The 24,199-nt window shown below is 36.7% G+C and overlaps 1 protein-coding gene across 1 annotated transcript in view; it reads right to left on the bottom strand.

Moving 5' to 3' along the window:
* Nucleotides 1–886: 886 nt before the first annotated feature.
* Nucleotides 887–24,199, bottom strand: part of CNGA1 (cyclic nucleotide gated channel subunit alpha 1) — a 116,705-nt gene continuing 93,392 nt past the window's right edge. Inside the window, exons 8-10 of the mRNA XM_053700265.1 lie at nucleotides 17,579–17,686; nucleotides 9,981–10,087; nucleotides 887–2,304 (exon numbers count right to left, since the gene is read on the bottom strand). Coding sequence (XP_053556240.1) covers nucleotides 887–2,304; nucleotides 9,981–10,087; nucleotides 17,579–17,686 — 1,633 coding nt within the window. The remainder of the gene's footprint in view (nucleotides 2,305–9,980; nucleotides 10,088–17,578; nucleotides 17,687–24,199) is intronic.

Below are 24,199 nucleotides of genomic sequence, written 5' to 3'. Positions count from 1 at the left end.
TCTTTTTTTTAATGTTTGTTTTTGAATTTTAAAGAGCAATCGAAAATATTTGTTCGAATAATCGAATGTTTAGCTATGTATTTTATATCAAATTCGAAAATATTACTAACATTCAATTTCAAATTTGTTTTATGCAAATTGAATTTTTAATATTCGATTTCAATTTTGAAATAGTATTTCTAATCTGCAGCTACCTTTTATAAAGGTAAAATTCAAATTCAATTTCGAAATAGTATTTCTAATCTACATTTATCTTTTATAAATGTAATATTCAAATTCAAAACCAACATTCAAAATCGAAAACCAAAATTCAAAATCAAAACCAACGTTTGAAATTGAAAGTTACCTTCAAAAACTGGAAATAACATAACATTTTCTCATTTTAAAGAATATTCTTTCTTATCAACATTCGATTTTCTAAATAAACAATAAAACAATAAACAATAACATTCATTCTACCATTTGAACTCCAATTTAAATACATTCACCCATCTCTACTGAAAACTAGCCCACTGTTAGAAATATTTTTTTGCTGCCATTGTTAAAAAAAACAACAAACATTTGCATATTTAAGTTCTAAGTAAATTTACAGTACTTATATATTCCCTAAAATTAATTTTATTACAAGTGATAGTAAAAGGTTGAAAAAGTATATTTGTTGATGTTTATATCTGGCTCTTCATTTGTTGATTCATTTGGAAAATGTCTACATTAACTGAAGATAAAGAAAATGTAATTTCTTGCCATATTGCATCTCAGATTTATAGTCATGTCATCTACTAAGCTTGTAAACATTTTATTATTTTTCAAGCAAGTGAAAACTTAACTTAGTTTTCATGACTGTTCCAATCATCAGTACAAAAGAGTTCCACGTATAAAAGTTATTTTATTCTTTGGTGACTGGTGGTTCTTCTTCTTTGGTTCCTTCTGCTTCTAGCAATTCTAAGACTTCTGTCTCTGTTACTGACTTTAATTTATGCTCAATTTTTGTTACTCGCTGTTTTAATTTTTGTTGGGCTGAATCATACTCAGCTAAAAGTCTAGCAAATTTTGTCTGTAGGTTTTCAACTAAGCCCTCCATATGAGCAACTTTCTCCTCAATGTCTTTTGGATCAGTGCCTGAATTTGCAATATCTAAATCAAGTAGCCCATCCTTCATGAGAATCTGCCTTCCTTTTTCTTCCAGCATGGCTTTAGCATCTGGGTACTCAGTCAGGGCTTCCATTAAGTCATCTTTTGAGAGACAAAAGAGATCTGAATATCCAATACTCTTAATATTAGCTGTTCGTCTGTTTCCAGCTTTACTTCCCTTAATGTTTAGAATACTGATTTCCCCAAAGTAGCTGCCATCACTCAAGACAACAAATTGGGTAATCCCATCATCAGCTACTACAGCAAGCTTGCCTTCTTTGATAATGTACATTTCTCTTCCAATATCCCCTTTCCTACAAATGTAATCTCCAGGGCTGTATACTTGAGGTTGCAGTTTTAAGACCAATTCAATCAAAAGTCCAGCTTCACAATCAGCAAAAATACGAACTTTCTTTAATGTGTCCAGATGAACATTGATAGCAATCTCCGCTCTTAACTTGTCTGGTAGATATTTCAAAACATCTCTTTCATCTACAGCTTTTTTATTTGTCCATAAGTAGTCAAACCATTTGATTACTCGCTTTTCTAAATCTTTGCTTACTTTTCTAAAGTGCATGTACTGTTTGATTGCATCAATTCTCCCTTGAAATTCTGCTCTGGCGGCATTCATATTTGAAATCATGGAGCCAACATTACCAACGATGGTAGCGAAAATCAACACTCCAACCAGGAAATCAGCAACAACAAACCAGAATTCTGAATCTCTAACTGGTGGAGGAGTTTCCCCAATAGTAGTTAGAGTTAGTGTTGACCAGTAAAGACTGTACACATATTTTCTAGCCAGACGTCCAAACTCTGGGTCAGATGTATTAGGATAGACCCACGTATCTTCACCAAACCCTATAGCTTTGGAAATAGAATAATACACACAAGCGTTCCAATGTATAATAATCACAATGTACATGATGAGGTTAGAGATTCTAAAGATGTTCGGATAATTGGTCCTTGTTTCTGTTCGCTGGAAAAATTCAAACATGCGTGACACTCTAAGCAATTTGTTTAGCCTTAACTCTGGATAGTTCATTCCAAACCTTAAATACAAAATATCTGTTGGTATAATAGACAAAACATCCAATTTAAACTGAAGAGTCTTTTTGTATTTATCTCTTAGCTTAACTTCATCTTTGACCAGTAGACCTTGCTCCAAATATCCTAAAATGAAAAAAGAAAAAAAAAAGATAACTTTTTCAACTTGAATAGAATGCAGACACAATCTGTAGATTCCTTTTGAGGACACACCTATATAGGCTAGTCAAGTGCTCTGTTAAAATACCTGTATTTTTAAAAAAAAAAATATTATCTATTTAAATACCGTATTTTCCGGCGTATAAGATGACTTTTTAACTCATGAAAATCTTCTCAAAAGTTGAGGGTCGTCTTATACGCCGGGTGTCGTCTTATAAGCCTTATTATTACAGAGTACAGACAACGTTATCCTAAACTGAGCTTCACTGAAACAGAGGCGTGCACTGGGCAGGTGCCGAGGTTGCCAAGGAGATGTGTTGTATGTAATGGCGGGCAGTGAGAGCTTGTTTGTTGCAATTACTGGGGAGTTACGGTACATAAGTTTTGGAAAGCAACGCCACACTGATTGGTTCGGGAGCTAGTGGGTAAGGAATGAATAACCTTGGCGTGGGGTTATTACTGTGTTAAGGCTCATTGGCAGTGGCAGGAGGGCAGCGAGACAGCCAAAGCTAAATCACATGTTCATAGCTTAATAGCGGAGTTATCGTTTTCCAGTAGTTCGAGCTGCAGGCTGCTGATTGTCACACAAGCATGGAGTACAAGTAGTATCCCAGTAGTTCACATGCTGACTGACTTCTATGCCGCTCAGCATGTGAACTACTGGGATACTACTTGTACTCCATGCTTATGTGACAATCAGCAGCCTGCACCTCGAACTACTGGAAAACCATAACTCTGCTATTGGGCCGTAAACATGTGCTGCAGTTAAAAGGGGCTCTTACTCTTACATGAGTGCGCTGCAGTTAAAAGGAGTGCGCAGTTGTGGAAGCAGAAGTGTTTAGCGCAGGGCTTACAAACCTGGGCAAAAATGGTGCCTTGAATTGGGTCTGGTCCTAACAGTTGTTTGGAGCCCACAACCTGCCCATGGACGCCCCCAATTATCCCTGCTAACCACCACAAACACCCCCCCACACACACAAAAACATGCAACAAAAAAGTTATCTGCACACTGGGTGAATTTTGAGGTGAAAACCTACCGTATATCCCATACCCATACTTGCTCCAAACTGATGATTTTATTTGGTGTGCTTGCTGTATTCATTGAGGGGGTAAGGGGGTAGTCTTATACGGCGAGTATAGCACAAACTCTATATTTTTAACAGGAAAAGTAGGGGGTCGTCTTATACGCCCAGTCGTCTTATACGCCGGAAAATACGGTACTTGTTTTGTATTTCCTTTTAAAGCTAAACAGTAGTTCTTAATTTTTTATCTCCCAGATGGTGCTGCAAAACATTTCTAGCTTTGGTTTGCATGTGAAAAGGTTAAATCAGCATTGATGTAATATTTCAAATTAAAGGGACATGAAACCCACACATTTTCTTTCATGATTTAGGTAGAACATACAATTTTAAACAACTTTCCGGCTTACTTCTAGGGGTAGATTTCTCAAGCAGCGGATGTTGCAATCTATCCCCCTGAAGTTTCAGGTCCGCCTGAAACTTAAGTTAAGAAGCAGCGGTCGCCACCTTGGATACGATCGGGATGATTGACACCCTTTGTTAGCGACCGATGGGAAATGCTTGTGCAATGTTAAATGCTGACAGAGTATGCTGTCGGCATTTAGCGATGTCCGACATTTGATAAATCTACCCCTATTATCAAATTTGCTTCATTCTCTTGGTATCATTTGTTGAAAGAGCAGCAATGTACTTCTGGTTTCTAACTGAACACTTGGGTGAGCGAATGCCAATCGGTATATATATATGCAGCCACCAATCAGTAACTAGAACCTAGGTTCTTTGCTGCTCCTGAGCTTTCCTAAATAAACCTTTCAGAAATGAAAAACAAGTCAAAGAAGCAAATTAAAAAAAAGAAGTAAATTGTAAAGTTGTTTAAAAATTGCATGCTCTATCTCAATCATGAAAGTTTAACTTTACTGTCCCTTTAATAGGTTGTATTGGAAGAAACAATTTGGGTTTTAGAATTTTAAAAATGCATACATCGGTGTGATCCTAATCCCTTCAGAATGAAAATGCGATTAATATACAGAAGTATCTTTAACAGCAAATTAAATATTGGCTTTCATTGGAATGTGCATTGAGAAACTTGTGCATTTATTTTTATTTTTATATCATTAAATAGGTTACGGTAGTTAGATTATAAAACTATACATGTATATATATTTTTAGCATTGATGTGACCGGTCACTATTTCCTAGCATATATCAATATTTTAGCATTTTATTTATTTATGTGTCAATTAAAAAAATATCTATTAAATTATATTTATTTATAACTCTATTTGTTTATCCTTTATTGATTAACACTTCTAGCTCTTGTAGCGCTGCTCCTGATATCTTTTTTCTTAGTCATGTGCATTGCTGGTTCTTCAACAAAAGATAATTAAAGAAGGAACAAAAATAGATAATAGAAGTAAATAGGAAAGTTATTTAACCCCTTAACGACCGAGGACGTGCAGGGTACGTCCTCAAAAAAAAAGGCAGTTAACGCCTGAGAACATACCATGCACGTCCTCGGTGTGGAAAGCAGCTGGAAGTGATCCTGCTCACTTCCAGCTGCTTTCCGGTTATTGCAGTGATGCCTCGATATGGAGGCATCCTGCAATAACCGTTTTAAGCCATCTAGATATAGCGTAACTATTAGTTATATATGTTATGTGTTATAAAAATACAGGTATGTGTTGTTTATGGTCTGAAGATGGGGATAACCTCTCCGAAACGTTACTATGTTTAAATAAATTGTGAATATTTTTATTTGAAGACCTGGTGGTGAGTGCTTTCTTTTTGAGAGTTATGGATCACATTTAAATTAACCCTGGGCAGCTGCTGGTGAACTAGAGTGTGTGCAGAGCCCTACGGAGGAAATATATATATATATATATATATATATATATATATATTTTTTTTTTTAAATTTAAAAATACGAAAAACATTTTGTCCTATGTGAAGAATATTGGAATGTAAAATATTTACAGTAAATACACAGTAAAACACATACACCTAGATTACGAGTTTTGCGTTAGAGGCTATGCGGTGCTAACAAGCAGTTTTGTCTCACCACTCACTTACCTACAGCGCTGGTATTACGAGTTTTCAGAAACCCGTCGTTAAAAGACAAGAAGTGAGCACTGAGCAAAATTTTGCTCATTACCGCACTCCAATACCAGCACTGCTTAAGTCAGTGGTGAGCTGGTCGTACGTGCTCGTGCACGATTTCCCCATAGGAATCAATGGGGAGAGCTGGCTGAGAAAAAGTTTAACACCTGCAAAAAAGCAGTGTAAATCTCAGTAACGCAGCCCCATTGATTCCTATGGGTAAATAAAAGCTATGTCTACACCTAACACCCTAACATGAACCCCGGGTCTAAACACCCCTAATCTTACACTTATTAACCCCTAATCTGTGGCCCCCGACATCACCAACACCTGCATTATATTTATTAACCCCTAATCTGCCTCTCTGGACACCGCCGCCACCTACATTATATTTATGAACCCCTAATCTGCTGCCCCCAACATCGCCTCCACCTACATTATATTTATTAACCCCTAATCTGCCGACCCCAATGTTGCCGCCACCTACCTACACTTATTAACTCCTAATCTGCTGCCCCCAATGTCGCCGCCACTATAAGAAACAGATTAACCCCTAAACCGCCACACTCCCGCCTCGCAATAGGATTGAGCTCGCATTCTATTGGCTGATTGGAACAGCCAATAGAATGCAAGCTCAATCCTATTGGCTGATTGGATCAGCCAATAGGATTGAACTTCAATCCTATTGGCTGATTGCATCAGCCAGTAGGATTTTTTCTACCTTAATTGCCAATCGGAATCTAAGGGACGCCATCTTGGATGACATCACTCAAAGGAACTGTCATTTAGTAAGAAGACGTTGATTGAAGAGGATGCTCCGCGTCGGAAGTCTTGAAGATGGACCCGCTCCGCGCCGGATGGATGAAGATAGAAGATGGTGTCTGGATGAAGACTTCTGCCCATCTGGAGGACCACTTCGCCCGGCTTGGATGAAGACTTCTCCCGGCTTCGTTGAGGACTTCGGCCCGGCTTGGATGAAGACTTCTCCCGGTAAGTCGATCTTCAGGGGGTTAGTGTTAGGTTTTTTTAAGGGCGTATTGGGTGGGTTTTATTTTTAGGTTAGGGACTTTGGGCTGCAATAGAGCTAACTGCCCTTTTAAGGGCAATGCCCATCCAAATGCCCTTTTCAGGGCAATGGGGAGCTTAGTTTTTTTTAGATAGTATTTTATTTGGGGGGTTGGTTGTGTGGGTGGTGAGTTTTACTGTTGGGGGGTTGTTTGTATTTTTTTTTACAGGTAAAAGAGCTGATTACTTTGGAACAATGCCACACAAAAGACCCTTTTAAGGGCTATTGGTAGTTTAGTTTAGGCTAAGTTTTTTTTTTTTTTTGGGAGATTTTTTAATTTAAAAGGGCTATTAGATTAAGTGTAATTAGTTTAAATATCTGTAATTTGTTTATTATTTTCTGTAATTTAGTGGGGTTTTTTTGTACTTTAGCTAATTTATTTTAATTTAGGTAATTTTATTTAATTTAGTTAATTTATTTAATTTTAGTGTAGTGTTAGGTGTTAGTGTAACTTAGGTTAGGTTTTATTTTCCACGTAAATTTGTATTTATTTTAGCTAGGTAGTTATTAAATCGTTAATAACTATTTAGTAACTATTCTACCTAGTTAAAATAAATACAAACCTGCCTGTAAAATAAAAATAAACCCTAAGCTAGATATAGCGTAACTATTAGTTATATTGTAGCTAGTTTAGGGTTTATTTTATAGGTAAGTATTTAGTTTTAAATAGGAATAATGTAGTTAATGGTAGTAATTTTATTTATATTTATTTAAATTATATTTAAGTTAGGGGGTGTTAGGGTTAGACTTAGGTTTAGGGGTTAATAACTTTAATATAGTGGTAAACATTGGGGCAGCAGATTAGGGGTTAATAAATGTAGGTAGGTTGCGGCGACATTGGGTGCGGCAGATTAGGGGTTAATAAATAGTATGTAGGTGTCGGCGATCTTGGGGGCAGCAGATTAGGGGTTTATACATATAATTTAGGTGGTGGTGGTGTCCTAAACGACAGATTAGGGGTTAAAAATTGTATTATAGTGTTTGCGATGCTGGAGGGCCTCGGTTTAGGGGTTTATAGGTATTTTATGGGTGTTAGTGTACTTTTTAGCACTTTTAGTTATGAGTTTTATGTTACGGCGTTGTACCATAAAACTCTTAACTACTGACTTTTAAATGCGTTAGGGATCTTGACGGGGTAGGGTGTACCACTCACTTTTTGGCCTCCCAGGACAGACTTGTCATACTGGCGCTATGGAAGTCCCATAGAAAAAAGACTTTACAAAGTTTACGTAAGTCGTTTGGCGGTAAGGCCAAAGAAGTGTGCAGTGACTCTAAACCTTCAAGGCTCCTAATACCAGCGGGCATAAAAAAGCAGCGTTAGGACCTCTTAACGTTGCTTTTTAAACCCTAACGCACAACTCGTAATCTAGCCGATATTGTGTTTTTCACAGAGGAGAACTTTTCTAAAGTATATCAGTCTGATCCCATCTAGTAAGGTCAGTCCAGGGCTGAAATACCAGGCAATCCTCCTCTGAACAAGGAACATGACAACCCCAGACGATCATTTTGGCCTTCTTTGGGCCTCGTCAATGAGGTGCAGCCATATTTCTCTAAGCACATTGGGCAGGCTGTTGTTCATTCCTGGTAGAGTGCTTCTCCCTTTTTATGTTTACTATTTAAAAGTATGTGTGTGTATATATATATATATATAAAAGTTATATACAGTATATATATATATATATATATATATATATTAAATATACTTTATATTAAATTTAGACACTTAATGGACCAGTAAACACAGTAAATTTGCATAATCAACAAATGCAAGATAACAAGACAATACAATAGCATTTACTCTGAATTTCAAATGAGTAGTAGATTTATTTCTAACAAATTTCAAAGTTATGTATTTTTCCACTCCCCCTGTACCATGTGATAGCAATCAGCCAATCACAAATGCATATATGACTCAAAAAGCCAATCACAAATGCTGGTGACTCAAAAAGTGTAAATATAAAAGACTGTGCACAAATTTAATTTGACCTGAGTGTCCCTTTAATGAACTAACAAAGTTTAATTATTAGGTAGAACATCCTAGTACTAGAAATGCATAGCGCATATAATGTACAGACATGTATTGAATGAAATGTTGTAGTAAGTACAGGCTCTCATTAAATTGATTAGTAATGACAAATAGTAAAGGGGGGTGTCAAATTATTAGACCAATAGGAAATGTGTTTGTTTTTTAAATAGAAGAAAGGAATCAGAATTCATAAGCTATGAATACGGCTGTTGCCAAAACACGTAAGCTGGATCCTTTCCTTCCCTTTCATGAGGTCTTAATTCTACTATGACTGGTTGACCAACCCTGTTTTTAACAATATGCTGATGTTGCAAATAAAAGCTATGTTTTAATCATCAAGTCCCGGCTGGTGCTCCTCACTTATTCTGTTCATTCAACTTTGTCCAGTTGGGGATAGTGAGCTCAGCGGAATCATTTGAAGGGACTCTATCCAATGTCAGGATTTGGGGAAGAAAGCCAGAACCGGCATCAAGATGAGGTGGGTGTGAAGCAGTCAGTGACGTCAGCCACACAAGACTGAGAGTTAAGGAGGGAGTGAGTACAGTCCTAGACCAGCGACACCAAGAGTGGCAAAGTGGGTATGTCCACAGAGAAAGCTGCATTGCACGGATCCTCTTGAGGACCGTTCTCCGCGACAAGGTGAGACACTGTACTGTAAGACTTCACACAACACCAGCCCCTGGGACCTACACATATTGCGCTATTGAGCTAGTTCCCTATCTTACCTAGCAGGAGAAACCGGGAAACACCAGAATTGGTCATCTTTCCCTTGTCCTAAAATTATAATTTATTGGCCTATTAAGGCAGTGCACTAATGCTTGGGAAACCAGTTAAAGCCTTTAGGTGCCTGAGATTTAGAGTTTTGTTTTTTGCATACTTTGAATAAAGCAACCCCCACCACCAAGATTGGATATTAGTGGTGATGTTCTCGATCTTTTGCTAAAACTGCAATCTCTATTTCATATGGAAGACACATCATCACTCATCAGAAAAGAGAGGGTCAGCCCATTTTTTTTTTTAATATATCACCGGACCCACAGATTGCGAGACTGATTTTCAAAAAGGCAATTTGTCATGGGTCTGACAATGCTTTGATCATCAGGGCCAGACTGAGAAGCATTAGGGGGTCTTCTAATATACTTGATGGAGTTCAGGAGTCTTTATGTGCAGTATGTGTAGTTATAGGCATTTGAGCACATATACATATTACAGTGCTCAAAATATCAACAGAACCAAATCTCTTACTAGGAAACAGTGATCAGACGATGCCTGAAATGTTTGTACTCATGATTGGGTAATTATTAAAATATATTATAATTTAAATATTATTTTTATAAAGATTCAACAAAATATATGGAGCAGTATCTGAGACTTTAGGCTTTGGTATCACAAGCCTTTTGTCATATAGTAACAATTCAAGATGTTCTTTTGTTCACCTGTTCTGGTTCTTACAAACATGTCTGCGATATAGATGAGATCTGATGTGTAATCAAGGATGTACCACATTTCTAAGTAGTCTTGCTGAAGTTCATCAAAACAGGCTCTGTAAATGAAAAGTATTTGTTAGTGGCTATGACATTTTGTTTTCTAGTACAGCTGTACCATCTCTAGTCTTTCATTCAATTTTACAGACCATAATGGAAAAATTATATCTTCTTGTTCCTTTATGAATTTTATGAATTAGTCCTCACCCATTCTTAGGGGCCAATTTGTCAAAGTGTTAATTGGTCCCAATGTATCTGTTTCCGCGCGAGCCTTCAGGCTCGCCGGAAACAGGAGTTAAGAAGCAGCAGTTTTAAGACCACTGCTCCTTAACTTGTACGCCTCCTCTGAGGCTGCGTTCTGCAATCCAACTGATCGTGTACAATCGGGTTGATTGACACTCCCTGCTAAAGGCCGATTGGCTGCAAATCTGCAGGGGGCGGCATTGCACAAGCAGTTTTGGCTTGTGCAATGTTATATGCCAACAGCGTAGACATTGATAAATCGGCCTCTTACTCTGTATAGCTTTCTGTCAATGTCTATCAACGCTTTACCAAGCTTTGGGTTTCCCAGCTATTTTGATTTTATTGCTTTCGAACATCCAGAACATAAAGGTAATAAATTATTTGCTGGGATGAAAATAAATAAAAAATATATGCTATGTGTATGATATTTAGCACAATAATATTAAACCAGTACTTAAATTAATTTATTATATACTAACGGAAAACACACATCTGTAAATTTACTATCATGACTGCAGCTATTGATAATAATTTATACATATTTTATATTTTTTATTGTCACTAGTTATTTGATATCTATCTGTGTTCTCACTCTTGATTATGCCCTACACTCATGAAAAACTATTTGTAACATATCTTGTGGAAAATCTTTCCGCAACAGCACAACTTGAAAACTGTGCAATTCAAGAAGATTTGAATCTGCCATCATCAAATCAGTGAGTTCTGAGGGACTTGAGGAGCAGTAAATGCATACCTTGAGTCTAAATGTTTAGGAAAACTATGCACTTCTATTGCGCTAGATGCAAAGAAAATCTTTGACCAGGTTATTGAGTCTCTCAGAAGACTACTTTATTTGCAGACGACTTTACTGTACTTATGTCATAATTCATTGCCAGCTCTATTTGATCACCTTAAGGAATTTGGTTCTGTGAGCTATTACAAACTTAATTACTCTACTGTTATCTATTCCAATTTTTATCCACTTCTGCATACCTTCAAGAGCAGTGTTGATAAATGGAATGTCCCTTGTATATCCTGGCTTGGACGTGTGGAGCATTTAAAATGAATTAACTCCCTCAGTTAACCTATTTGTGCAGGTCATTTCCCATACCTTTTCCTAAATATTTAATAGCTACATTTCAGCAGATTTATAAAAAGTTTTGGGGTAATACTCTCGATCTTTTACAGAGATGTGTTTCGACCTCCCATATTTTATAAATTATCCTATATACTCTCCTAGGAAAGGTCATTGCGCTAAACAACTGATCAAGAAATATACAAAAAATGGACTATACCAGCTGAATAAGCCAGTTGGTCCTAAAGAAATGCTTTTTTACACTGTGAATAGATTATGGAAATTAGTTCGGTTGATTACTGGAACTTGCAGTTAAGGTAAGTATATGACAAGATTAAAATATAACCTTTATTTGTTAAGTTTTAAAAAAGACAGCATCAAATATGTGTGTATGCTACCCTTGAAAGAGTTAAAAACACACTCTCTGTTGATTGTGCAATGCTTAGCTTGTGCAGTGCAAAATATATGGAGTACTAAGTAATCCTACTATAAGACCAAGATTATATTCTAGGTATATTTGTATGTTAATCTGAGAAAGGATTATATGGCCTTGTAAGTGGCCAATCCTTCAGATTACCCCTAGGGGATATTGAATATAAGGTATACCTGTTATGCTTAAACTCTATGGTCTTTATAGATATATGTTCATATTAGGGCATTTTGAACAGCAGTATACAACTTCGTCACTAATACACAGTAAGCGAATACTAATATGTACACTTGCAATTAGATATATGTTGGTTGCTCTAGGTTTTTAAAAGTTGCCTTTATGTCAGTTGCTTCAATGCAGGGCTTATACTTAATTATTGTGATGATTTTTTCAACTCTGACAGATATTAATTAGATTCTGTGTGGTTGTGCATATACAGCTACATAGAGGAGTAATCACAGTCTTGTGATGGTGCGATTATAAGATAATCTGCACTCAGAAGTGCTACACCAAGTGGTGTCAGAATAATTATAGTTATAGCATCATAATAGGTTTTGTGATTTCCCAGCCAATATAGGGCTGTATTATCAGTATATACTTAAATTAGACCTTGTTTATTGCGTTTTAGTCCAATGTGAACTTATATTTTCTGTCACACTGTTTCTGCTTAAACAGTGCTACAGCGTTGCTAAATTACAGCTTTTTGATAATTGACACAATGTATCTAAAATTTGATTATATTAATGATACAGTATGTAAGGGTAGTAGTACGTTTTTGTACTATACCAATCTGTGATAGTATCCGGTATTGCTGTGACAATAATGTCTCTAAGAGAGGCAGTTAAAAATAGCGAGGACCCCTGACGCAGCGTTTCAATAACCCCTCTGAGGATGCATTAGTGAAACGCTGCGTCAGGGGTCCTCGCTATTTTTAACTGCCTCTCTTGTTGTTAAAACTAATAGAAATACTTTAGCTTAAAAAACTTAATCTAGTTAATTCGTACTTAGTAACCTGTGGTTTATTACAGGCTTTAGCAGCAGTAACGTTTATTTATCCCGGTGTATACATAGTTAACCGGTGCACCCGCACAGCATAATTTTGAATACGGTGTGTTAATTGATACTAGGGGATAAAGATTAGAGACAATATTGTCACAGCAATACCGGATACTATCACAGATTGGTATAGTAAAAAAACGTACTACTACCCTTACATACTGTATCATTAATATAATCAAATTTTAGATACATTGTGTCAATTATCAAAAAGCTGTAATTTAGCAACGCTGTAGCACTGTTTAAGCAGAAACAGTGTGACAGAAAATATAAGTTCACATTGGACTAAAACGCAATAAACAAGGTCTAATTTAAGTATATACTGATAATACAGCCCTATATTGGCTGGGAAATCACAAAACCTATTATGATGCTATAACTATAATTATTCTGACACCACTTGGTGTAGCACTTCTGAGTGCAGATTATCTTATAATCGCACCATCACAAGACTGTGATTACTCCTCTATGTAGCTGTATATGCACAACCACACAGAATCTAATTAATATCTGTCAGAGTTGAAAAAATCATCACAATAATTAAGTATAAGCCCTGCATTGAAGCAACTGACATAAAGGCAACTTTTAAAAACCTAGAGCAACCAACATATATCTAATTGCAAGTGTACATATTAGTATTCGCTTACTGTGTATTAGTGACGAAGTTGTATACTGCTGTTCAAAATGCCCTAATATGAACATATATCTATAAAGACCATAGAGTTTAAGCATAACAGGTATACCTTATATTCAATATCCCCTAGGGGTAATCTGAAGGATTGGCCACCTACAAGGCCATATAATCCTTTCTCAGATTAACATACAAATATACCTAGAATATAATCTTGGTCTTATAGTAGGATTACTTAGTACTCCATATATTTTGCACTGCACAAGCTAAGCATTGCACAATCAACAGAGAGTGTGTTTTTAACTCTTTCAAGGGTAGCATACACACATATTTGATGCTGTCTTTTTTAAAACTTAACAAATAAAGGTTATATTTTAATCTTGTCATATACTTACCTTAACTGCAAGTTCCAGTAATCAACCGAACTAATTTCCATAATCTATTCACAGTGTAAAAAAGCATTTCTTTAGGACCAACTGGCTTATTCAGCTGGTATAGTCCATTTTTTGTATATTAAGTTTTTCATATGCTTATGCACTGCTCCTTAAGTGTTCAGTTATAAATCTTAAATTGCATTACCTCAAGCAAAAATCAAAGTTAAGTAACAAAACACTTAGGCAGATAATTATTTAAGTTTCAAACAACAAAGGTTCAAAATTTCTCCCTAAACATAACTGATCAAGAAAGCATGGTCCAAGGCGGTAGACTGCGCTTCACTGTGTCACACTTAGAACTTTACTTCAAAGTCTTATACAATGGCATCTAAGCCTTCTATGCTTGTTTAAAATCTCAGCACTTAACTCACCCTTGTGCTGAAGAGGCTGTGGCAAGATGGGCTCTCCAGACCATATTTAGTGGGAATGCTCACAAAAAAATTGCTAAATACAGATTCACTGTTCCACATAGCACCCAAACAGTCCTGTTTCATCTTGGTCTAGAACAACTACCTCTCCATGAATGTTAATTTTGTGTGTATTTATTCACTGAAGCCTAATTAACCGTATCCAGAAAATGGAAAAGGCTGGAGGAGCCTAGTTGGCCGTAGATTTCTTGGAATCTACGGAAGAATATATTTTCTCCTCACACAATAACATTGACTTGCACTGCTTGATCTGTGAATCCTAGAGATTGGTGAAATCTGAATTCTTAAAGTAGCAGAATGTTGTGGAAGCCTTGTATCCCCCTCTTTTTTTTCTTTTTTCTCTCTATTTTTCTTCTTCTTACTTTTCCTTTCTCAATATTTTGTTGTATCTCAATTTCTTCCTTTGTTCAGTCCGGCTGGCACATAGCCTTGAGAGCCTATATATTAGTCCCTGTCAACTTGGATATACAATTTTATATTTTTGTTTTATTTATCTTATTATAGATACTGTTTAGAAGGATTTCAAATATGTTTTTCTTTTTGGTTTTATATTTGAAAGTATCTTAGTTATTTTCTGTACCATATGTGCTTAATTAAGTATTACAGTTTTAGCTGACTCTAGATGATGTGAGGTCTAAGAGGGGCCTCCTGAGTTAATGAAAAGGGTACTTTACCTGACATGTCCTTTTTTTATGTTGTTTTATTGCTTCTATATTATTGATAGTAGTTAGACTGTAATTGTATTTTGTAGCAATTTACTGTTACATGCCAAAACCTAAACTTTAATTTAAAATATTTATATAAAATAATTAAGGAGCAGCATGTATCTTGTAACAACCATTATTACAACTTCATCTTCTTTGGTCCCCCTAGCAGCCATCTATCTCCTTTACAATCCATAATGAATGGCTCTGACAGGCTGATCTTTCTTACTCACCACTCCTCTACTGCTGCTCCTCTCTGGCAATCCCTTCACTGGCTTCCTCTAAGCTCCAGAATAAAACACATAATCTTGACCCTAACATTCAAGGCCCTCAATAACACTGCTCTTCCTCTGTCTCTGCCCTTGTATCCAGATACTCTAATTCCTGTGCCCTTCGCTCTGCTCATGACCACTTTCTTTCCTCCTCTCTTGTTAGCTCCTCACATTCCTATCTACAGGACTTTAACAGATTGGCCATAATGTTGTGGAACTCTTTGCCTTTCTCCATAAGACTCTCCCCTAGTTTTGAAAGTTGAAAGTGTTCCTTAAAGACTCTACTGTTCAGGAATACATACAATGTACACTAACCTTTCTTACTCCAGTTCCACTCTTTCTTTGTCAGTCTCTTGCACCCTCTTAGCCTGTAAGCTTCTTGAAAGCTTCAACTTTTTGAAAGGTGATTTACAGCAAGTGGCAACCCCTAGCCGCACCCTCTTCCCACTCATCTGGTGCACACTTTGCCTCTTAAATGATACAACTGATACAAGTGAGGTAAGATACCTCATAAGGGAATTCTTCATGCTTTGCATTTGTGTAGATAAAAAACCACAGTCATGCCCCAAGGACTCTCATGGTCAGCCCCTTGTTTATGTCTGCAAGGTCTTTGAGACACCTTAATTCTTTCCAGTGAGACTACTCTTAAAAAACAAATCAGACATGCAAATAGTTTACACATAAAGCCAAAACAACCTCAAAAAATATTTTTAAGAAACATTTACTGTATATTTGTAATGATTGGTTTTCCACTGTATAAGAGGTTGTGCAAGATGTTATCATTATTGGGCCCCTCATGCAACTATAAATATTAATTGCAGAAAAACTCACTGATAAACCTGTATAAAGGTAAATATGCAACAACACAAAGTTACCCTTTATGCAAGCAACACTTATATATCTCACGATTATAATATAGTAATAGCAACAGATAATGGGGCCAAATTATCAAATGTCGAGCAGACATGATTCACTGTAGCAAATCATGTCCGCCCAATATCACTAACATCTGGTGAAATGCTTTTGCAATGGCGCCCCCGCATATTCACGGCCAATTGACCGCTAGCAGGGGTCAATTATCCAGATTGTATCTAATCTGGATGTTTGCAGTGGTAGCGGACGAGTTAAGAAGCAGCAGTCTTAAGACCGCTGCTTCTTATCTCCTGTTCCCGCTGCTTAAAAGCTTACTATAAAAGTAATTGTATATAAAGTTCACTAGATACCACTGACATTGATTTATGCACATGTATTTATTCAACAATATAAAAAAACATAGATCCTCCAAGCGCTCATGAGGTTTATTCCATATTGTTTGTGGAGAAATTCACTGTATATCCATACACTTGAATCTTTAACACTTGTGGTTAGTTACATCAATCGGTCTGGCCAACACAGGCCGCTCATCAACTTGTTTCAGCAGGTGTGCTTTTTTCAAGATCATCCACTTTAAACAAAGTGGGAGTTTATTTGACACAAAGTATAATGGTAATCTGCCTTTCCCATTGGATAGTGTCTAACACGTGATCGGAAAACGACACAGGAGGAGTCCAGACCCTGCAGAGAGGACACCATAAACTACATTGCTTTCGTATTCTGGTGAGTAGTACTCTCTTTGGATATAAACGGCACACCAAGTCTGGACGTAATATACAGAACTAATTCTGCAAGTTTTTATATGCATTAAGAAATATCTTGCATAAATGCTAACAAATCACAATACTTGTGAGGGGCAGTCCCAGTAAATACAACAATAAGAATATTATAATGGTTAAACTTAAATTACTGTATAGAGGACATTTCAAAGAACTATATGTTAGATTTTATATATTTTTATAAACCACCGGTGGACATAGCTCTATGTTTTTTTATCATATTGTTGAATAAATACATGTGCATAAATCAATGTCAGTGATATCTAGTGAACTTTATATACAATTACTTTTATAGTAAGCTTTTAAGGGCACTCTTTGTCTGTTGCTAGAATATAAAGGTGAACTAAGGTAAAAACAGAAATAGGCCCCTTAGAAACCTCACAAGCATCTATAAATCTAGGCCTATGTCTTCCTCACAAATAAATATTGTGAAGGCATAAGACAAAATGAAGTAAAGTAATAAAACATTTCTAAGGACAACATTTCACTGGGTTTGGTAAATGAAATAATAGAAACCTTTTTTGTTATCATTAGGGGAGAAAATCAAACTGCAACCAATATCATTAATTACTTTAAAACAAGCCTCCTCACGCCATAAGCTTTTATACTTAATAGTGTATGTCACCTTGCAATGATCATAGTCCAGTTGTACATGACAGGCATGGTAATGCAAAATAACCAGTTGTAATATAGGTTTCCTGAGGGGTCAATTACATAAATATCTTTCTTCTTCCTGAACAGGGAGAAAAAGAAAAACATACATTAGTCTTTGAGATTTGAAATTATGCTATTGATAATGCATGTGGTTTATATTTTGGAAAAGTAACATTTCCTAATTCTAACAGGTGAAAGATAAGCTAGAAAATGTCCAAGTTTATTGTTTCTGGTATATATTTTCATAATTGAATGATCTCTTTGAAAAGGGGAATGTACATATTTCTGTGACACTACTGCCATAGATTACCAGTGTATATTATTAGGAATGTACTCTAGAAATGAGAATGTAAGGCCTATAGTTTTGTTTTTTGTTTTTTGTTTTAAAAAAAAAGGGAAAAAAAAATGTTTAGAGCATACATGGTACTCAAACTTTTTCTATCATGTAAATAAAATGGCAGCAGTTAAACATGTTAATATGTATATATACAGTATCCCACAAAAGTGAGTACACCCCTCACATTTTTGTAAATATTTTATTATATCTTTTTATGTGACAACACTGAATAAATGACACTTACTACAATGTACAGTAGTGAGTGTACAGCCTGTATAACAGTCTAAATTTGCTGTCCCCTCAAAATAACTCAACACACAGCCATTAATGTCTAAACCGTTGGCAACAAAAGTGAGTACATGTCCAAATTGGGTCCTAAGTGTCAATATTTTGTGTGGCCACCATTATTTTCCAGCACTGCCTTAACCCTCTTGGGCATGGAGTTCACTAGAGCTTCACAGGTTGCCCCTGGTGTCCTCTTCCACTTATCGACCTTACGCTCCCCCACCTTCCATTTGAGGATGCTCCACAGATGCTCAATGGGGGGTAGTTATCAAGCTGTCAACCTCAAATACGCTGGAATTCCGCAGCGTATTTGTGGCGAGGCTGATTCGCCTTAGTTATCAAAGGCTCGAGACCGGCAAAAGTAGAATTTTGTGACGTAAACTTCGATCCGCCGGACTCAGTCCGACACAGATCGATTCTTACGTCACTCCAGATGTTCCGCACACAAGTACGGCACAATCTCACTACTTTTGCTAGTTATCAAATGACTAGCAGGTACGCTCGGCACTTTTACGGCCCAGCATACCTGGTTTTCAAACCGCCACCCCTGGAGGCGGCGGATCCCATAGGAATCAATGGGAGTCTGACCATAGCGAAAGTACAAGTTCGCTGCTGCCAGACATCCCATTGATTCCTATGGAAGATGTCTGCACCTAACACCCTAACATGTACCCCGAGTCTAAACACCTCTAATCTGTCCCCCCTACACCGCCGCAACTAAATAAATTTATTACCCCCTAAACCGCCGCTCCCGGAGCCCACCGCAAGCTACTCTATACATAATAACCCCTAAACCGCCGCTCCCGGAGCCCACCGCAACTATAATATATGTATTATCCCCTAAACCGCCGCTCCCTGAACCCGCCGCAACCTATATTAAATTTATTAACCCCTATCCTGCCCCCCCTACACCGTCGCCATCTATATTAAATTTATTAACCCCTATCCTGCCCCCCACTACACTGCCGCCACTGTAATAAAATTATTAACCCCTAAACCTAAGTCTAACACTAACCCTAACACCCCCCTAACTTAAATATTAATTAAATAAATCTAAATAATATTTCTCTTATTAACTAAGTTAATCCTATTTAAAACTAAATACCTGTAAAATAAACCCTAATATAGCTACAATATAAATAATAATTATATTGTAGCTATCTTAGGCCTAGATTTAGAGTTCGGCGTTAGCCGTGAAAACCAGCGTTAGAGGCTCCTAACGCTGGTTTCTTACGCACTCCGGTATTTAGAGTTTATTTACCGCGACTCAAAATACACCTAACGCTCAACTTTCTACCGCCACCTCAGACCCAGTAGTAAACATATACCGACAAAAAAAACATCCACGAATCACAAAACAAATATTACACAAAGTACACTTACACTCATACAAACACTACACTATCTTTATTTTTCATATTTATTTTGTTTTCGTTAAAATACAAAGGATTAAAGTTGCGAGATCTCGGGTGTTTGAAATAAATCCACAAAAATCCATTTTCCCATTGACTTACATGGACATACGGGAAAAGACCCTCATATACCTACATCTAACTAATAACATTATCACAAACATACACTCATCGATGCATACAAACAATATACACCACCAAAATTTTTATTTATTACAAAAAGAACACGATTTAGTTACTTTTTCACACGAGGAAAACCAGTCTTAGAAAAAAAAATTAGAAATCTTTAGAGCCTCCATTGACTTCTATTGGGAAGACGTGCTCGTGCACGCGAAACCCTCATTTCCCTAACGCACGCAAATAGCGTAGACTGAAAAACTCCAAATACCAGCGCTAGAAAAAACATGATTTCATGCGTTAGACCTAGCGATGATAAATAGATCAAGAAATGACTATTTCCCTATGGTGGACTTATGGTTTTTAATTATTAAATATTCACAACACCATAAATTTGTTTCACACTTTTAGATTACATCAACTACAAATCCACATCACTAGTAACACATTATTATTTCAATAAAATTACATTTAAAATTAAAATAAAATTCTATACACATTTCTGGATTCACAAACACTACACAATGGGAAACACCTCTCATTTACCTTTATTATTGCATTTCAGTTATTCAACTCATATGCTTGCAGCAACTGCATATTTACATAGGCTTAACACATAATCACTCATGGATGCACATACATTACTTTTAACATTCACTCATACATGTGCATTCAAATGATGGGGGAAAAACACATTACATTCTCTAGAGGAATCACAAAACACAACATATGGATTTTACAGTACTTTTAACATCATGATTCCATCACCAGAAACCATTAGGAATTACGTACAACAAGAACATCATTACACCAGATTACAGATGTCACTTTATGGGAAGGAACAACAATGCCAGACCGCTATATAGAAGTCAGCATATGTGGGACACAATCACAATATATACGTATATGTACATAACACGCATCACCCATCACGCAACCACAAAGCACACATTTAGATTTTATTCAGCACACAATAACAATGTAGTCAAATACAACAACACAATGAGGATTTCACAACTACATAGGCAGGTTAAGAATATCATGACGTCATTACAAGATTCAACCATACACATCACAGATTCACCACTGTACCGCCCCTTTAGGAACTTTAACACTCAATACTACAATACTACATATACGTAAACAACTGTTTGGAACAGCATTATTATGGAGATTTCAATGGGACAATTAAGAAATATTGTCAGATCGCAAATCACTTATATATATAATACTACAGATGACAGCCGGAAGTTATTCAGTATTAGTGCCATTTTTATGGCACGCATACAATATTGTCAGATCTAAAATCACTTATATATACAATACTACAGATGACAGCCGGAAGTTCTGATTTTTTATGGCGATTTGAATGGGACGCATACAATATTCACATCTCGGCAATCACTTATATATACAATACTACAGATGACAGCCGGAAGTTATTCCGCATTAGTGCGATTTGAAAGGGACGCATACAATATTGACATCTCGGCAATCACTTATATATACAATACTACAGATGACAGCCGGAAGTTCTGATTTTTTATGGCGATTTGAATGGGACGCATACAATATTGACAGCTCGGCAATCACTTATATATACAATACTACAGATGACAGCCGGAAGTTATTCAGTATTAGTGCGATTTTAATGGGACGCATACAATATTGACTGCTCGGCAATCACTTATATATATATACAATACTACAGATGGCAGACGGGAAGTTCGGAATTATTATTGCGATTTTAAAGGGACGCATACAATATTGACATCTCGGCAATCACTTATATATACAATACTACAGATGGCAGACGGGAAGTTCGGAATTATTATTGCGATTTTAAAGGGACGCATACAATATTGACAGCTCGGCAATCACTTATATATATAATACTACAGATGGCAGACGGGAAGTTCTGAATTATTATTGCGATTTTAAAGGGACGCATACAATATTGACAGCTCTGAAATCACTTATATATACAATACTACAGATGTTACTTTATCGTTTACAAACAATGTTGCAGCAACATTGATCGATCACATTCGATGCACATTATACACAACTATGCACTTTCATTCATGTTAGCCTGGACGTGTGCTTGTTACTATAAGATCGCGTTTAATAAATATTTATTACGCATATGATCAAACATTACAAACATGCACTGTATGTGTGATATTTGACACTTTCACATTGAGAATCATTGTTTGAAACTAACATTTCAGCAAACAACAAATAAACGCCCACTGTGAAAGCATTCGCGCCGCTCACATACAAACAAGTGAATACAATCAGCAATCATTACAAACTCAATACCATTGGACTAATTGTACTATAAATCCCCCAAACAACATGGCCAATGCATCACTTGTGATCCACATCAGATCAAGTGCATACCTTGTTACGCTGTTTTGAAAGATGGATGACGATGACATGGTAGACACTGCTGGTGCTGCTATTGGGGAACTAGCTGTTGGTCGAATCAGGCAGCCTCGGCGGCTCAGACCGAGACGAAGGGGTCGTCTGGTTCGAGGTCCTCGTGTCTACAGGGTGAGACCCACCTTGGAAAACATGAGTGACTTTGAGGTTTTTGATAAGTATCGGCTCGATCGCGAACAGCTCATTGGCCTTTACGATCTTCTTAAACCTCATTTGGAGCCACGTATACAAATAAGGACTGCTGTTCCCCCCATGAGTAAGATGCTAAGTTGTCTATACGTCCTGGCCTCCGGGAGTTTTCAATCCGGAGAACTGTACATGCATGGCCTGGCTCAAGGTACATTCTCTGGGGTGTTTGATAACTTTCTGGACGCCATGGTACGTATCAGTAAGCAATACATAGGATTCCCACAGAATGATGGTGATTGGAGGCGCCTGAAGCGGGAATTCTTTGATATTGCTCAATTGCCCAATGTCTTGGGAGCCATAGATTGTACCCACATTGCGCTGCGTGCTCCAATTGATGACTTGCCCTTCAGAAATCGCAAACATTTTCATAGCCTCAACGTGCAGTATGTTTGTGACGCACGGATGAGGATTATGCATGTGTATGCGAATTTTGGAGGGGCTTGTCATGATGCCCGCATCCTCTCTCTGTCGTCCCTGTGGAGCCAGTTTAAGGAAAGACAAATGCCCCCTGGTTATCTCGTTGGTGAGTATTTGTGCTCAACATGGTTAATAATGTTGACAATTGGCCCTGTATTTTTTAACTGTTAGCGTCATGTTCAGCTATAGGATTAAATTTAACCATTTGTTATTTACCGACGCTAATGTCTATTTTTATTTAAATGCAGATATGTAGCATGTCTTACCTTAAGTGTTCAGATAGAGAATGCAATGTAACCATGTATTTAGCATTTTACACAAGGTTTGTTTTCAGAACAATACGCATATGTAGCATGTCTTAGCTGAAATGGGAAGCTATTATCTCATGCAATTTAACCCTGTCATTGTCTCTTTCTGCTAATGTCTATTTTTATTTAAATGCAGATATGTAGCATGTCTTACCTTAAGTGTTCAGATAGAGAATGCAATGTAACCATGTATTTAGCATTTTACACAAGGTTTGTTTTCAGAACAATACGCATATGTAGCATGTCTTAGCTGAAATGGGAAGCTATTATCTCATGCAATTTAACCCTGTCATTGTCTCTTTCTGCTAATGTCTATTTTTATTTAAATGCAGATATGTAGCATGTCTTACCTTAAGTGTTCAGATAGAGAATGCAATGTAACCATGTATTTAGCATTTTACACAAGGTTTGTTTTCAGAACAATACGCATATGTAGCATGTCTTAGCTGAAATGGGAAGCTATTATCTCATGCAATTTAACCCTGTCATTGTCTCTTTCTGCTAATGTCTATTTTTATTTAAATGCAGATATGTAGCATGTCTTACCTTAAGTGTTCAGATAGAGAATGCAATGTAACCATGTATTTAGCATTTTACACAAGGTTTGTTTTCAGAACAATACGCATATGTAGCATGTCTTAGCTGAAATGGGAAGATATTATCTCATGCAATTTAACCCTGTCATTGTCTCTTTCTGCTAATGTCTATTTTTATTTAAATGCAGATATGTAGCATGTCTTACCTTAAGTGTTCAGATAGAGAATGCAATGTAACCATGTATTTAGCATTTTACACAAGGTTTGTTTTCAGAACAATACGCATATGTAGCATGTCTTAGCTGAAATGGGAAGCTATTATCTCATGCAATTTAACCCTGTCATTGTCTCTTTCTGCTAATGTCTATTTTTATTTAAATGCAGATATGTAGCATGTCTTACCTTAAGTGTTCAGATAGAGAATGCAATGTAACCATGTATTTAGCATTTTACACAAGGTTTGTTTTCAGAACAATACGCATATGTAGCATGTCTTAGCTGAAATGGGAAGATACAGAATAATATAGAAATTTTTTTATTGGTATG

The sequence above is a fragment of the Bombina bombina genome, chromosome 2 (genome assembly GCF_027579735.1).
Source record: "Bombina bombina isolate aBomBom1 chromosome 2, aBomBom1.pri, whole genome shotgun sequence".
Taxonomy (NCBI): domain Eukaryota; kingdom Metazoa; phylum Chordata; class Amphibia; order Anura; family Bombinatoridae; genus Bombina; species Bombina bombina.
Note: the sequence above shows the minus strand (reverse complement) of the source record. Positions and strands in the feature narration are given on the sequence as shown.